This window comes from Hipposideros armiger, unplaced genomic scaffold, assembly GCF_001890085.2.
Source record: "Hipposideros armiger isolate ML-2016 unplaced genomic scaffold, ASM189008v1 scaffold_68, whole genome shotgun sequence".
Taxonomy (NCBI): Eukaryota; Metazoa; Chordata; class Mammalia; order Chiroptera; family Hipposideridae; genus Hipposideros; species Hipposideros armiger.
Window position 1 is genome coordinate 3342598 of NW_017731418.1, and position 17686 is coordinate 3360283.

Below are 17686 nucleotides of genomic sequence, written 5' to 3' on the forward strand. Positions count from 1 at the left end.
CGAAAGAGCTTAATGCAGAGGCCATAATTCTTGGTGCATCTGTTAACAAGCAACATTCTTTTAAAATAGCAATAGTGCTTTCAAGGTCCTGTTATTATTCAGGCAGGGACTCAAAGCGATCGCTTTCTTGGATCCCTTTCTTGGCATCCATAGAAGCCCAAATGTAAGATGTGTTCTGTGGGCAACTGTCTGCTTATTTTCTTTCCTAGACAAGTGGTTAACCCATGTTGCCTATCCTGTGTTTATGGAATTCCAGAAAGTGTATGTCATAGAAATCACTGGTGTGTGTGTGTGTGTGTGTGTGTGTGTGAGAGAGAGAGAGAGAGAGAGAGAGAGAGAGAGAGAGAGAGACAGAGAGAGACAGAGAGAGACAGAGAGAGACAGAGAGAGAGAGAGAGATTGTAGAATGAAACTGAAACATCTTCAGGAGAAATCCATCAGTTTATGGTGACTGAGAATGTGGATAGAGGAAGCTGGCCTTAGCTTCCATTTGTTGTCTGTTGTGTTCACTGTTTTCTGCTTTACAAGCAGTGGAGAGTAAAAGAATATATCCAAGTGGCAACAAAGAGCCAAAGTAGGGAACAACTAAATTCAGACACACCGGTTTATGAAGTCTATCATTAGGTCTTTCATTTGGTCCTAAAATCTTAAAGCGTTCTTTAATTAGCATCAGTTTCTAAAATAAACAGAGCAGGAGGGAAAAAGAACTAGAATTTCTTAGAAGGAAAAAGTCCCAAGGGACCTTTTATATTTTTAATGTTGCCTTAAAAAAATGTTGCTATTACACTGTTTATCCCCCAGGAACTTAACTACTTTTCAGGAGGAGTGAGGGGGCTATTTTAAATTCGGGGTTTTGTTTCTGATTTTAAAATCACAGTTAGCGCAATCCCTAAAGAAAATGGTTTTCCTGATATCCATAATACAGCTTAATGTTTTAATTTGCCTAAACCACCCACTGAATGCTATAGGGCATTTTGAAAACATCCCCTAATTCTTGGAAATAGCATGCTTTCTCTTATATTCTTCCAAACACTAATCCTTGGGAGAAAAAAACATACCTTCTCTCATTTTCTATTCAGTGTTTGCTATTGTTGTAATCTAAGCAAGGCCTCTTTGAAAAAGTGCAAAATGAAGTTTAACCTACAATTGAGTCTTACATCCTGTGGTCTTGGAATTTTTAAATTTCATTCAAAACACACATTATAAACAAAGTCTCCCAAATGACCATCTAGAGAGGAATGTGGCAAAAATCCAGAAACTATTGTAATATTTGGAACTAGCATAAGCACAAATAATCAGTATGTTTTTTCAAGAGGGGATTATGGGTTGCATTTTTACAAACCCTACAGGGATTTGCACGAGATGGACAAAGCTAAATTCCATGTTAGCTGTACGCCTCCAAAAGAGACCCAACCTTTTACAGTGAATAAAGGAGGAAAAGAGGTATTAAAAGGATCTTCTTAATAAGTAATATTTGTTCAATATAACCATAATTTGAGGAAACATTCTGGCTTAGAAATTCCTATAAAACTCAAGTTCAAAGCAGTATGCCTGACAAGCCTGCTCTTTAACGCATGAGTTTGGTTTTATTAACAGTGCAGAGTGATTCAGGGTGGGAGGGGGGTGTGGAGAGGACAACAATGGACAACACCAAAAATGACATCATCAAGTCAGGGAAGTCCAAATTTTAGAAGCAGGGAAACCAGTTTAGTTATTGAAATGCAAAGTAATAGTCTGAAAAAGCACTTTTAAGAAGAAGTAGATTTGTAGAATGCATTTAAGTTGAATTAAGACTAACCATTTTAGAGGCATGTAAAACCTAGACTTCCAAGAGAAAAAGGACAGAGAAAGCTGTATTAGGACCTCAAAATATGCAGAAACATCACATTTCCCTTCTGCTCCAAAAAAACAAAAGGAAAGAACTAAAAGAAAAAGGATGGGGCAATGAAATAAACAGTTTATACCTCAAAAGATAAAAGATTTAAGGATAAGGGAGGGGAGGGAGAGTCAACTAAGAAACCACAAACTAGTGACGTTTTAAAATGATTCTTATCTTCTTAGCAAAGTTTAAGTTTATCATATCTTATGTGTTTTCTCATTTTATGCCTGTTAATTTTAAGACCCTATTAAATGCATCAACTCTTCTAAACCTGTTTAGAAGAACATCCTTATCTAGAAGAGTCACCCTAAATTCCACTTATTGTGTTAATATCATTATTAACACATATTGTAGATCTGCAGACACCGATGGTATCTAATATTTTTCTGCCCATAAATAATTGAATGTGAGTAGATTTTACCACCTCCGTGATGTTTCAGTTTCAGTTTTAATATACCATTCTGAGAAATTTGTTTAAACTAAGATAGCATTATAGGCTGTTTTGCTTTTAATCATCATGAAAATGCATTATTCCACTGGGTGGGACAAAGGAAAAAGATGTTCTTCATATAAACTGTACTAACTTTATAACACACGGACAGGAATTCTATTATCCTAACAAACAACAAGCAGCTTCTCAGAAAAGGTAGTTAAGATCAAATTTAAAATAATTTAGTATTCACCCCCATTACAAGTAGATGATTATCTCCGAATATTAGTTCTGATACTATCTGACCTTACAGGCAAAATGAAATGGGACATTATTATAATTTTTAAACAATGCTGAAATATTTATGCCCAAACTCCTCAACATACCTCAACTCCCTTCACAGTAATTTTTTTTTAAATGAAAACCTCTTAATAAAGAAGCAAGTTTTGAAGAAGTAGGAATGGCATGGAATTATAGGTTGGCTGGTGGTATAAGTAAAAATATTCTTGACTTGGAGGCAGAAAAATGGCTTCAAATCCGGTCTGTTTGCTTCTGACCTTGGCGTCGGTGGGCAAATCACTTGAACTTTTGGAGCCTCTCTTTTATCGCCTATAAAATAGGGATAAAAACACCCAGCTCCCAGCGTTGTGTGTGCGCACGTGCCTGGGGTGGTGGTGGGGATGGGTTATAAATGTGAATAGCCATTTGCTCATTTATAATTGGTACTCAGAATTTGAATGCTCATAGCTTTCCTTTTCCCATGTAGACTTTACCAATGAACAGTAGAAATACCCAAGTCTAGACTCTTGAAAGACATTGGTATCTACATGCTGCTAGTCTGAAGAATGAATTTAAAACTGTAAAGGCTGTGGACGCTGGTGGGCGTGAGGGCATGATGCTTTAGAGAAAGGCGCTTCGCCTATTTGGTGGGCAGCCTTTGCCAGGATCAATCAGGGGAGCCTGGTGGCCAACGAGGCTGGTGCTTCAAGTGGGTCACTGAGCTGAGCGAGCCTAGTGGAGGCAGCAGGGGCAGGGCAGTGGTCAGGGACACTCACTGTACCCAATGGGTTATGTGCACAAGAAAGTGCCTGATACCAGTGTACAAGACACAGACCCAATCCTGGTGAAAAAGCGCTGGTAGGACATTGCCTTGGGTCCCCTCAAACAGACTCCCATTAACCTCTTCATCGTTTATATGGCAAGCAAAACTATCTCCATCTTCCCTACTGCGATGGTGTGTAGGGTGGCTGGGTGACTCATTCAGGCACTTAAGGCCGTTTTAGCCACTTTCAAGATGCTAGAAAGTCCAAGACCGAGGTTTCTCTAGGGTTTGGTGTATCTCATGAAGAAACTCACAGGTTTGGCATTGGCTGTTTATAAGTACCAGTCCATGTCCATGGGACTATACTGCCTATACATGCTTCAGATTGGTTCGCCTTCATTGATTGCCTTCCCCTCCATCCCAGGAGATGGAGCTTGGTGGTGAAGGACTTTTTGGTGAACCTGAGAAGAAAGAACCTAGTGCGTATGTATTTGGATCTCATTTACAACCTTCTTTACTCTCCGAGGCTCCTCCTCAGCATATTCACCCCTAACATTATCACTTATGCTGAAAAGAACCAAAGGCACTCTTTTCTACACAGTGAGGAAACACATCCAAGAAAGACAATATGCACATCACTACAAACACAAAGAAACTGTACCACAACTCTTAACTGAAAATAATGTAGGAAACTTTGTTTCCAATATAGAGCAAAACAACAAATAAAACCATAACTCTGTGTAAACGAAAAGGATGCTGGCTGCTGAATCAAGAACCACAGCAGCATCTCTTTTCCATAAATTAAATGGTCAAGAACAATGCTTAAAAAAATTGTTCAGGGGCCAGCTGAGTGGCGCAATGGTTAAGAACTGGCTTGGAACGCCAGAGTGCCCCGGTTCGGATCCCACATATGAGGGCCAGTGACACTGCCCTCCACAGCTAAGATGCTGAACAACAGCTCAACCTGGAGCTGGGCTGCCATGAGTCGCAGGCGATTGCATAGGCTGCAGCCCCTGCTGCAGTGGGTTGCCATGGGCTACCGTGTGTAGCCAGCAGCCAGCATGAGCGGGCAGCAGCCGCAGTGAGCGGCCGTCCAGAAGCCGGTGACTGATCTGCCTCGTCCGGGAAGAGCGCAATGATGGTGCCAACTTGGGCCAGCGAAGCAACGTCCTCCACAACTAGACTGAAGAACAAAAAGACAGCAACTTGTCTGTTCCCCTTCCCCCAATTACCCAATAAAAATCTTAAAAAAAAAAAATTGTTCAAGTTTTTCTTAAATCGATTTCCCTTAATATTTCACTTCTATTTAACAAAAGCTGGGACACAAAAACTCGGTTGGAGACACTTGTAGAAGATGTGAGAAATTAATGCTGGGTTGTGATTATACAGGATGAAAAGGGAAATAAACCAGACAAAAGAGCACACAGAAAATTGTAAAGGTTGTTGCTCTCTACTTGTATTGTTTAAAAACCTTTTAAAAAGAATTATGGAAAGTACTTTGAGCCGTTTAAGTACAATGAAGGGAATTTACTAGGAAGAGGACAATGAATCCAAATAATCAGCTCCCCTCTCCTCCTAGCATTTTTCACTCCTGTTTAATTTTTGGCATAGCTTGTATCATTATTTAAAATGGTTTTATTTGTTTATTCTCTTTTTATCTATGTCTCCATCCTTGAACACGTGTCTTCTGAGGCCTGTGATCTTGCTCAAACCTTGTCTCCCCAGTGCCTAGAACAGTGCCTGGCTCTTGGTGGGTGTTCAGTAAATATTTCTTTTGAATCAATGGATGACAGGGGAACCAATTCAATAAAGTGAAAGTTGGAGAGGATAAACTGAGCCATCAGGGTCTTGAACGACACAAGTATTTGGTGGAGTGGAGATTGTAAGGAGATAACTGAGTTACCTGATGGCAAATTTAGAAGGTTATGCTGAGACATTCAGTTTATCTGGCCTGTGCTTCCAGACAGGGGCCTTAATGATGAACTTCTTAAGAAAGTTACAAATGAATAACCTAAACCATCTAAACAGGGAGGGGGTTCTGCTAACCTGACACCTACTTGTATGCACGTTACATGTGTTACTTATGATTTGCTACAAATGTATGAGGTGGGTACTAATATTAACCATTTGCACATGATCCCAGAAGTTAAGGCACATACTCAAGGTTGCCTAGCTGGTGCATCGTATGACCTCCATTACGTTCCTCTAGTAACTGTTACGAGTCAAATTAAAAACTCAGACATCATTCCATTCAGTTTAGATCCTTTTCTTTCAGATTCTATTTTGTGCTAGGGCTTAATCACTTTGATTGCTGTAAAGGAAAGCTAATTATGGAATATTCCTCGAAGGATACTCAAGAAACTGATAATAGGATTTTCTTTTGAGAGGGCAACTGTGTGCCGGGGAAACCATAGCCAGAGGGAGTCTTACTTTTCTCTGCATTTAGTGCTTCCAGCTAAAATACAGGATGCCCACTTAAATTTGAATTTTATCTAAATAAAAAATAATCTTAAGTATAGGTATGTCCCCAGTTCTGCATGGGACAAGTTTATACTAAAAATTTATTTGTTGTTGACCTGAACTTCAACTGTAACTGGGTGTTCTAAACAGTAAAACCTTGGATTGCGAGTAATGTGATTTGTGAGTGTTCAGCAAGACGAGCAAATATTTCTAATACATTTTAACGTGGTAAACGAGCGATGTCTTGCAATATGAATAGTTTGTTTCCAGAATGAATTATGCTCGCAAACCAAGGTATTACTGTATTTTTATTTGCTAGCTTTGGCAACCCTAGGTGCATTCCCTGCTATGAATTTTAAATTTTGTTCCATGTGTACACATTACCCATTCTAAAAATAATAAAATTTAAAGGAAATAAAGCAGTTTTTGTGATCTGTCACATATTTAAAAGCAATTTTAAGGAAGGGCTAGAAGTAGACATGGTATAGATTGAAGTTCAGTTTGAGGCTTGAGGATAGTTTTTCTGAATATAAAAGGACTAAATTTGCGAAGATGATTTTGATGACATGCATTTTACTGGAAGAATACAGTTAAGGGGGAAAAGAGTCTGAAAACATACTTCCTGATGCAATTGGAGTCATTGGAGCCCTGAAGGTGACTGTTCAATCACGGATCCCGGGACAACATTAAGTCAGGAGAGGAAGAAATAATTTTAATTCCAGGGTGCCTTCAGCTCCATTAAGGTAAAGCCTTAAATTGACTAAACTTTAGAGCGGAGGGAACCTTTGGCGTTTTCTTTTCAATTTCCTCATCCTTTCCTCCACATTTGAAAATAAGAAAGTTCCATTTCCAAATCCACCCATCCTCAGCCCTATCACCAGCTCTCTGGAAAAGTCTAGAGTGGGGTCATGATTCATTAGCATATCCATTATGTAATTTCCCTTACAAGTCCCCAGGTCTTTGGGTTCTAAATTCACCAATGGTGATGGGGAATAAAGTGACCCAGCAGGCCAGCACAGGACAGGTTATAGGAAAGGTTAGAAGAGCCTTAGCATTCACGCTCTAGCTTGATCTGTAACTGTGAGTGTGAGCTAAGGAAACTTACTAATTTCCCTGAGCCACATCTTCCCTAGCTATTAAAAGCGGGGTAGGAGTCCTGTTCAGGGGTATGCGAGGATCAAATGTACATGAAGTCCCTTGGGTTAAGTTGGTACTCAATAATTTCAGCTATTCTTTTTATCTTAAAATTAGTCCATTTCTAAAATGTTAAGAAACCTTATCCTTGTCAGAAATATTATCTCAAGCTTACTATGAAGCTAGAGGTAAATCAACAGACATAGTTATGACTATTCCCTAATTTTCTATGGAGTTTATTATTTATTTGCCTGCATTGGAATCTTTATCTTAGTCTATGACTAAGATGAAGATTATGATCACAGTGGTTTTTAAAGCAGCTAATTAAATAAAGCAAAATTTTATATTTTATTTATTTTTTGTTAACAGCTTTATTGGGATACACTTCACATACCATATAATTCACCCATTTAAAGTGCACATGCAATGATTTTTAGTATATTCAAAGTTGTACAACCATCACCGCAAACAATTTAGAACATTTATATTACTCTGAAAGATTTCCCTTAACCCCTAAACTCCCTAGCTCTAGGCAACTATTAATTTACTTTCTGTCTCTATAGATTTGTCTATTCTGGCACTTCATATAAACAGAATCATACAATATGGAACCTTTGTGACTTTGAAAAGAGGAAGTATAAATCCTCCAACTTTGTTCTTTTTCATGATTGTTTTCATGATTGTTCTTTTTCATGATGTTCATGAATGAAAATTCATGATTCCATGTGAATTTTAGAAACAATTTGTTCATTTCTATAAAGTGGACAGTTGGGATTTTGATAGTGATTGGGTTGAATCTATAGGTCAATTTGGGGAGTGTCCCCATCTTAATAATAGCATCTTTCAATCCATGAATGTGAGGTGACTTTCCATTTATTTAGATCTTTTAAAATTTCTTTCAACATGTTTTATAGTTTTCAGAGTATAAAATTGTACTTTTGTTAAATTTATTCCTAAGTATATTATTGTTTTTATGTTATTCTAATGGGATTGTTTTCTTAATTTTATTTCTGAATTGTCCATTGCAAACACATAGAAATACCGTTGATGTTTGTATATTGACCTTGTATCCTGCAACCTTGCTAAACTTGAATATTCGCGCTAATAATTTTCAGTAGGGTCCTTAGAATTGTCTATATGTAAGATCATGTCATCTGCAAATAGAAAGTTTTACCTCTTCTTTCACAATCCGGATGCCTTTTGTTTCATTTTCTTACTGAATTGCCTGGTTAGAACCTCCAGTACAATGTTGACTAGAGGTGATAGAATGCAAACCCTTGTTTTTTTCCTGATATTAGTTGGAAATGATCAGTCTTTTACCTTCAAAATGTTGCTTCTGAATCTCTCATAGATGCCATTAATCAGGCTGAGGAAGTTCCCTTCTATTCCTAGTTTGTTTGATATTTGCTAGTATTTTGTTGAAGATTTTTGTGTCATATTTGTTGGTCTATAGTTTTCTTGTGATGTCTTTGGTGAATCATTTTTTAAAATAATAAGCATGGCAAAAAAATACACAAGGGTATTAGGTCTTCTCCTGCCTTGGCCACCCATCCTTTGCCACAGTTACAAGTTCATATGATATATATATATATATATATATATATATATATATATATATATATATATATATATATATAATACTATCAGCTATTTAAAAATAAATTTTTGCATTCCTTTGCATTTACATTTTTATAATTTATTAAAATCATAATCTGATTCTCTGCATATTTGACACAAGATATTCTTTATCAGGTTGTAATAATAATTTAAACTTCTATAGCAAAAAATAACTCCCTGACAATCATAAATTCCACTTCTAGAAGTTTAACTTGTACAAGTCATGCTCTCTTGAGCCTCATCTGTAAAAACAGGGATAAAGTTATTTATCTGCAGCTTTGTCCTGAGGACTGAAATGTTTGTAGGAAGGCTTAGGATAGTGTAGACTTAATCACATTTATTGTCACTTCACAAATTCTATATCACAGAATCCCTTTAAATAGAAAGCTGATCTCCTGCATGTTAGATTGGCATACAACTTTTTGAAAACACTCTAGTGCATAAAATTAAATACTTCTGTTGTAATGTTTTTCAGAACTTACTTTTCACTTCTTAAGTCCTTTGTTTTTGCCCAGATTATGTGATTTGTTGCCTCTTTTGGAAACTTGGAAAGTACCATGCAAATACAGATATAGCTGTACTAGTTAAAAATAAAATACTTAGTGTTCGCTAGTGAAGGAAAATATGATGCTATGTAGGTAAAACTGTGTGATGAAAATCAGATTCGCATTTCATAAGAACATTTCTGGAGAACTTTAGACTTGAAAAGTAGGAGCCAAATGCTTCTCCCAGACGATAGTTTAAAATTACACTGAAGTCAAAAGTAATTCTCAGGGTAGGATTTAAGCCAAGTGTTTGGAAAGCTGAAAGAAAAAAAAAAAAGATGCATGCATAAATTTCCAAATCTTTCCAAAGTACTTACTGGGAGGAGATTTATAGTTAAGATCTTGAGAAATATTTTCCCACTAGCAGGATATTTATATTAATATCACCTTAATAGACTTTATTTTACCTTCTACAGGATGCTAATCATGATAAAATTTAGTTAAATAATCATTTAAGTAGCAAAAAGTACTTATATGACAATACCAGTTATAATATCTAACAGCGTTTAAACATTCCTTTAAATAGTTACTCTAATCCATTTTACAAATTAAATACATCATTATGAGATTGAGATGAAACTTTGAAAACCTATCTATCACATAAACCTAAGTATGTACTCAATATTTAGTAATAGCTTAATTAGAAATTAAATTTTTTCCTGCAGTAATTTCACAAGCTTTTTAAAAATTACATGTTGACATGACAATTACAATTTTAAAAATTAGTGAAAAATATTGATATAATGATAATTATTAAAAATGACAATGCACAATGCTGATTAGGATGTCCAAGGGGACCCTCGGTTCACCAGCTGTCTGACAGTTATGTATTTCGCAAGATGGGTCTTGTATATTATCCCTTGCTATTTGTCAGTGCTTGAATAGAATAGTTCCAACGTTGATCTTCTTAGTCCTTAGTCTATTTTGGACAAGGGTGCTAGCCACAAAGTTCATCTACAGGTTGATGCTTATCATTACACTATCAATGACACAAAACAACACAGATGCAGAGTGAAACCTTTCTGGTAGATTTTCTTCGTAAAACTGGCAATGGCCTTCTGTGCCCAAGGTTAATAGTAACATGGGCCAGAGGAGAAAATGTAGGGGTCAATTTCTGTTCTGTTGATTTGCTATAAAACCATAGTCAAGTTTTTACAAGTATTTAATTATCTACATAATTATCTAATTTGATCTGTGCAACAAATCTCTGAGCCAGGTAGCATTAGTCCACTGAATAGAAAATTGAGCATTGGTGTGGGAGGGAGAATTTCCTAAAGAAGTAACTTTTACCAAGTACCTACTGTGTACCCAGATATTTCATGTAGTATCTCAACTAATTCTCAAAATGGCTCTAAGCAATAGGTCTTACATTTCTCATTTGCAGATGAGGAAAAATTAGCTAGCCCAAAGTTAACCAGATGGCTGAAGGTAGGACTCAATGTTAGAGTCAGTCCAATGCTTTCCTTCATAACCTAGCTATCTCTTTTTTTAACCAAGGGCGTTCAATGTTGCCTCCACACAGAACCCCAAGCTACTTCAATCTATGATGCATAGCAAAGGGGAAAGTTTAGGAAATAAAAATGTGGATATATTCCTCTAGAAACAGGTCACCAGATTTTATGATTCACATGGTGGTGTCATTTCTTTGTATTAATACTGTTAACTGGCTTTATCTTGTTCATGTCTTAAAAAAACAGGATATATCAATCACACATGGAAACATTTTCTTCCAATTACATTAGCTACGAAAACTTCTGACAAATTATTAGGTTTGTGCACATTCTTCTCATGAAATGTGCATTCGATTCCATTCGCGTTCCACATCACTAGAGTAAATGGCCCATGCTTTTTCTTGCTTCACCTTCTTGAACTGCTGCACATGTTAGCAAATCAAGCAAAACCTAACTTGGGCCTGCAAAAAAATGTCTCAAATTCCCAAGGCCAAAAAATCCTAGGAAAATCAAACATGATTGGAAAGAAAAGGGTGAATATTTATTTTTGTTTCTCAAGTTCTCCCGAAGCCTACTCCATTACTCATTTTCAGTGTTCTTTTCATGTCTTGTAATCCTCGAGTTAGAGCTTCTTTTCCTTACAGAATTGCACAGTCTGATGAAATCCTTCTTGACACTTTCAATTTCCTGTACATTTTATTCTCCTTGATTAACACATAGTAGAAAACAACAAGGATACTGTTATTTAAAAAAAGAGAGAGGCATAGATATGAATGAAAACCATGAGTTAAGAAAATTCTGTCGAGTGAACGGTTCCCAATTTCTAACGTGAGTTACCAGTTGGCTTCCTTACGCACACAGCCGCCTCACGATCTGATCCCATCAAACTCTGCTTTACATCCTCAGAGGCTCTCAGTGGCACCTACAACAGGTTTCCCAACCTTTTTGGACATGTGAACCTCTTAGGAATTAAATAACAATAATAATGATATTGTCACTTCTGAGTAGGATATGATAAAGAAATGAATTAACACCATTCTGGATAAAATCATCACTCCATTTGGCCAATTCAACACTAATTTTTGAAGTTTTAAGGACATTTTAACATGTTTTGCAAAGTTTCATAGAGGGGCGCAACTTACAGGTTTATGGAATAAAAATGATAAAAACTAACACTGCTATAATCATTGTTACAGGTATCATTCTATATACTTTAGATATAATAAACATTTTGAATCTTCATGACAACCCTATGAATTAGGTGCTATTATCTCCACTTTACAGGTGAGGAAACTGAGGCACTGACAGGTTAAATATCTTGTCTAAGGTTTTACAGCCAGTAAAACCTTATGCATTGCGGCACTAGAGCCTGTGTTCCCCATCATGGGGCTGCCTAGTAAAATTTTCAGCATTTTCGTGTGTCTCGGTATAAGATGGTGTAACTCAATCTTAGAATGAAAGCAATGTCGAAATGTGTCACTGTGTTTAAACCACCACAGCAAAACGTGACCCTTTCAGGAATGTGTTTATCTCACTGCCACTAACTGCGTCACAAGCCCATTGGATATACTCAGGGATTTGTAAACTCATTCCTTTTAATATTTAAATAGTTCCTGTATTATTAAAAAACCCCAACTATATGCCATTACTCCCTTCAATGTGAAACTCCTGCAGATGACACCTAACTCGTGCAACAAAGATTCACAAAGCTCAGTTCATGGACAATTTACATCAGAATACCTGACCAGCCTGCTAGAAATGCTCGTTCCTGGGCTTCAGCTCAGATTTGCTCATTTAGTCTTAGGGAGCAGGGCCCAGGTGATTAGGTGATTCTGATGCCCACCCCACTAACTTTTGAGAACCAATTTTCTACCAGGTCCTTCTTGAGACCGTTTAAGGCACCTACCCTCCAATAATCCCCCCGCTCTGCCCCCCTCCACACACACACACACACACTTCTACATGCACCGAACGCCCACCTGGAGTTCCCCTGAATACAAGATGCTCTTTCACACCTCAGAGCCTGAGCATGGTGTTTCCTGTGCTTCACATGCTTCCTCCTCCTATTGTCTTCTGAACTCCCACTCCCTTGAAGAGTCAGTTCAAAAGTCACCTCTGCAAGGTTTCCCTGGGCCCATCTGGTGAGAGATAGGTGCTTCTTCCACTGTACCTCTATCCTGGAATTACGCGGCCACTGGTCTGTGTACTGTTAGCCAGGAAGTCCTGAGGTCTCTGCCTTATCCATCCTTGTAAATCACCAAAGATCATGCCTGATGTGGAGTGGTAAAGACTTTAAACTTATTATTTGAATGGCCCATGAATTCAGTGTTCTTCAATCAGGGTGAAGTTCTACAGTACTTAACTCTACTGAGATGGTAAATCATGTACATAACTTCTATTAGAAAATAGTTTAATAGCAAGTGGGAGAAGGCAAACAATTTTATTTGGTCATTTTTTTTCTTCTTGTACATTTATTCCTTTTCTTTACCCGCTTTTTATATTTTACATTTTGGATAGGCAATACATGCACTTGGTACAAAATTCAAAGGATCCAAGATGGCTGGCTGTGAGATACGGCACCGCCTCACCTGTCTTCAAACCCTTGAGTTCCTTAGCGAGAAGCAGTGACCGTTTAGTTTCTATTGTGTTTTTCCAGAGCCATTTTAGATTCATTTAGGCAAATAAGTATATATTTATCTATCACCAGTTTGCACCTTGCTTTTTGAATTTTGTGATCCTTCCACATAAGTACATAAAAAGCAGCCTTGGTTTATTAACAAATGCATACTATTCAATTCTATGAATATATTATGACTTAAAAAAAGAAAGACATCTCTGGATTGACATTTAGGTTGTTAACCAGTATTCTCTCCCACCCATGATGCTGCAATATAAGTAGTCTCACACATGTGTGAGTATATTTGTTGGGTCGATTTCTAGGAATGGAATTGTAGGGTAACAGGTAGTGGTTAAGTTTTATCAAAATGTTTTTTTTTTTTAAATAAAGCTTACATCCATTTTCAGTCTCACTAGCAACACATGAGAATACCTCTTTTTTTTAATATCCTGTCAAATACTGTTTTCTTTCCTGAGGTTCTAAAATGGAGAATAATGGAAACCCTTCAAGTAAGTGGAGGCTCATCTACTGGTCTAACCCAGGAGTTAAGAAATTTGGGGGACAGAAAATCAACACAGGCAATTGCTCTCTAGGCTCTTTTCTCCTCCGCAGGCTCTGGGGCAATCAAGGCTGGTCTAACCCCAGTACTGTTTTGAGCCATAAAAAGCTTAGTGAATCTCCAGAATCATTTCTTCTCTGCTCTAAAGTGGACGACAGCCTATTCAGTCTACAAATAGGCGTCTAGCATGCACCAGGCATTGTTCTAGAGGCTGAGGGTTGAACAGTGACTACAAAGACAGAAGTCCCTGACCTCATTAAGATTACATTATAATAGAAGGAGGCAGAGAGTAAACACCACACACAGGTATGATATTTGCTGTGTCAGTTTATGATAGGGGCTGTAGGGAACGTAAAGGAGGGAGCACAGAGTATGAGGAGTCACTTTTGTGAAGGGTGGTCAGGGAAGGCCTCACTGAGGTGACATTTAAGCAAAGACCTGAAAGCAGAGAAGGGATGAGCCATACAGCAACTGAGGGAGACAGCAAAGGCAGGAGTTGTTATGTTCTAGGAACAGCAAGAAAGGCTGCTGGTTAGAGCTAAGGGGAAGAGTAGAGGTCAGGGAAGTCAGGGTGGCAGGCCAGGTTGTGTAGGTCCTCATAGTGAAATGGGAAAACCACTGGAGGGTTCTAGAGGGTTACACTGAATGATCTATTGGGAACAGACTGAGGAAAGGCAAGAATAAAAGAAGGGAGAACCAGTTAGACTGCAAACCAGGTGACAAATGAGATGGGTTACACTGGGCTGGTTGCCATGGAGGGGTGGAACTGTTCCGACTGTGGGTCTTATTTTGGAAGTGGACCCAGCACGATTTTGTTAGATGAGATGTTGGATGTGAGAGGAAAAGAAGGCAAGAAGGATTTTGAGGTTCTTGGCTTAACAGAGTGAAAGGATGGAGTTGTCATTTACTGGGACGGGGCAAGAATGCAGGTGGAGCATGTTTTAGGATGAAGATGAGTTGTGATTTGCATTGAGGTTGCCCTGGCTTTCCGTGGCTGGGGTTCTCAGAAGGCCAAGGTTCCAAATTGGATTAACATCCTGGACTAGACCATGACTGAAATGCCTTCTTGGGATGAAGGCTCCAAGGAACGTGTGCCCATGGGCATTGTCCTCCTCATAAGCTATCCTGTTTCAAATCAGACTGCCACTGAGCTATTACAATAAATGTCCTTGTATCTTCTCTTTTGCTGTGTGAACTATTTAATCAAGGGATAGGTAAATGTGTGTGGGCACGCAAACACACACACACAAACACACAAACTAAAAACCTTGAGAACAACTCAAAAACTTGATTTCTTGTCCACATAAGCAGCAGAACAGGAGCCTGTCCGGGGACTCACTGTCCTCCAAAAATCAAAACTGAATTTAATTTTACATTTGTGGGTTTATGATGTCACCAAGACATGAGCTCTTACACAACACTAGGCTAGGCTGGTACAAAACTACACCAGGGCAATCTGGAATGTAGCTGAATGGAGAATGTAACCAGGAATTCATTCACCTGGACACATAAATAATCCAAAAACAAAGTAGGCATTTAAAAGTTGTCGCTAAAGCATCTGATGAAACTATACTTAAAATGGAATGACTATTTCAACAAACTGAAAGGTGAATGAAAGCAAAACCAGTATTTTAAGTCATATTAGTGGGAGGAAAAAAAAAAAACAAGAACAGAAACTGTTATATAGAGATCACTTTAAAGGGCTAGGAAGAGATTAGCAAGGAAGAAATTAAAAAAAAAAAAGTGTCCGTAAATGGAAGGCAACAATGTACCCAAATCGCGAGGACAGCGGGTAGATCAGAAAGAATAAAACCAATTGCTAAAAGAGAGTAGCTAAAATGATCTGAACTTGTTTCAAAGTGGCGGCCAGACTAGGTGACTCAGAAGCATGACTCAAACCCGACACTGGGGGCCGTCAGCTCCGGAGGCCGGGGACGCGGCGTCTAACACATTTTAGGAAAGTACCAGGCTCGTGGAGGGCGACAGGAAACCTCCCCGGGGGATCCGCCAGGGGCTCCTCGTACCCTAGAGTTTCACCTCTTCCCACCCGCACCAGGAGTTTCTAATCTCCTGGCTTCCCCTTCTTCCTTTAGTTTCCCAGCCCGACCCATTTTTCTTCCACAAAGCGTCACGCGGCATGTAGGTGCAGGACGTCGAGAACCCTCCCGGCCTCCCTCCTCCTCCCGCTCCCCGCCACGCGCCCACCCGCCGCCCGCCGCCTGGGCACGCGCGGCACGAACAGCACCCGGAGCTGCACTAGACAAACACCTGTCCCGCCTGGGCTCCGCGAGATTTGGGGCGAAAGCATAGGCAACAGTGGGCGCACTCTCGCGAGGTTTACGAAATTTCCCACGGCCCGTGTTGTGTCTGAGTCGAGTAGTAGAAGGCGGTGGGAAGGAGGTGTAGCGTGAGACTAAGCTGCCCGCATTGGGCACATGCGCAGTGCCGCTCGCGCGTGCCGCGCCAGTCCTGCAGCGCGTTCAGCAGGTTTCGGGCAGCGGATTCCAGTTCTCCGGGTTTTGGGGCTCCCTGCAGGAGGCAGTGCTGTTTCTGGGAATCTCTAGGAATTGAAAGGGCAAGGAAGGGTAGAGGGTAGAAAAGGGTGCTGCTGGTAGGGAGGGCGGGGCTGGGGCACTGCACCCCTTTGCTAAGTGCCCAGTCGGGCCAAGTTTGCACGGGGGCTTGCAGGCTTAGGTTGCCTGAAGTACACTTCAGGCAGCGAGCAGCGTCCTCGACTGTGCCAGGCCCGCGGGAAGGCCTGGGCAGAGTCTGTCCCTTTATACACCTAGGATCATACAAGGCTGGGGGCTGTAATGAAATCCTAGGGGGCTCACACAGCAGGCAGCTCTCTGTCCAAGCGGGACCTCTGGCTGGAGCGCGGGGCGGGGGAGTGGTGGCTCTCAATTCCAACGCATTTTTCACCCCTGGAGAAAACTACGCGGCGCTCTGGCGTGGTGTGCGAGGTGGTCATTAGGCGTGTCTTTGCCAGAGGCCTTGGCCTGACCTCATTTCACATCCAAGGAAAAGAAAACTAAGGCGACAGGGCTCAATTGCAAAAGTTTTCCCTTTACATGGTTCTGGAGGGTCAAACTTACACTGTACTCTTGTCCGTCTCTCCGCTAGCTAGGGGGTCCAATGAACGAGGATAGTTCCTGGTTTGGTCACTGGCCCGAACTCCAGGCATCAGTGGAGTTCCAGCACCTAACGCTGATATTAGCATAAAGGAGGCGTCCAATGAACTCTGAATGAATGAAAAGGGCTGAGAACCAGAGCGAGCGGGAAGCCACTTGGAAAACACCCATTTGAGGAGGTGTTTCATTCTAGGCCTGTGAAACGCGGCAGATTTTCCCAGGACCCCTCCTCCCTTCCCTTCGGCCCCGCCTCCTGACCCCTCCATTCCCCGTCCCCGTTGTAATCCCCTCCGGTTTTCCTCAGTCTCCACGTACGTCCCTCAAGGCGCGTCTCAAAACCCGGATAACCGGAGCGCTCCCCATGGACCACACGAAGGGCTCGCCCGTGGAGGAGCCGCCTGCGCATGCTCCATCGCTTGGGTAGGTTTCCAGGGAAGGCAGCGAGCAGGATCCCCTACTTCGCGGGCGGCGCGAGGCGTCTGGCTCTTCGCGGCGGCTGCTAGGGGAAAAGGAGCGCGGGGGCTGGGTGGAATCAAGGAGTGAGGAAAAAGGGAAGGGGCGGGGGAGAGGGACCAGGGAAGGCGTCGGGGGAATCTCGCGAGGGTTGGAGTTTTGGCGAGAGTTTGTGGAAGATGGCGCCTGTTGTGACAGGGTAAGTCTGAGGGAATCGGAGCGCTGGAAACCGGGAAAGTTGCGGGCGTCTCGGAGCCCGCGGCGGGAGGCGGCCTCGGCGGCCGCGGCGCGCTTGGCGTCCGGGGAGCGCGGGGGCTGCGTCGCGTGCGCCGAGCGCGGCGGCGTGTGGCCGTGCGCAGCCCGCTCTG

The 17686-nt window shown here is 40.7% G+C and overlaps 1 protein-coding gene across 7 annotated transcripts in view; it reads left to right on the forward strand.

Moving 5' to 3' along the window:
- The window catches only part of RBPJ (recombination signal binding protein for immunoglobulin kappa J region), a 211125-nt gene that overhangs the window by 90504 nt on the left and 102935 nt on the right, over positions 1 to 17686 (forward strand). For 3 of the 7 annotated variants that reach the window (XM_019642404.1, XM_019642408.1, XM_019642410.1), the window contains exon 1: positions 17302 to 17517. The exons of 1 other annotated variant lie outside the window; for it this stretch is intronic. Coding sequence is in view for 3 of the 6 variants with exons in the window: in XM_019642408.1 (XP_019497953.1) it covers positions 17498 to 17517 (20 nt within the window). In the remaining 3 variants the exon portion in view is untranslated. Of the gene's footprint in view, positions 1 to 17198; positions 17518 to 17686 lie in introns of those variants that run through there. 3 more of the 7 variants (XM_019642403.1, XM_019642409.1, XM_019642405.1) reach the window with 3 other exon arrangements.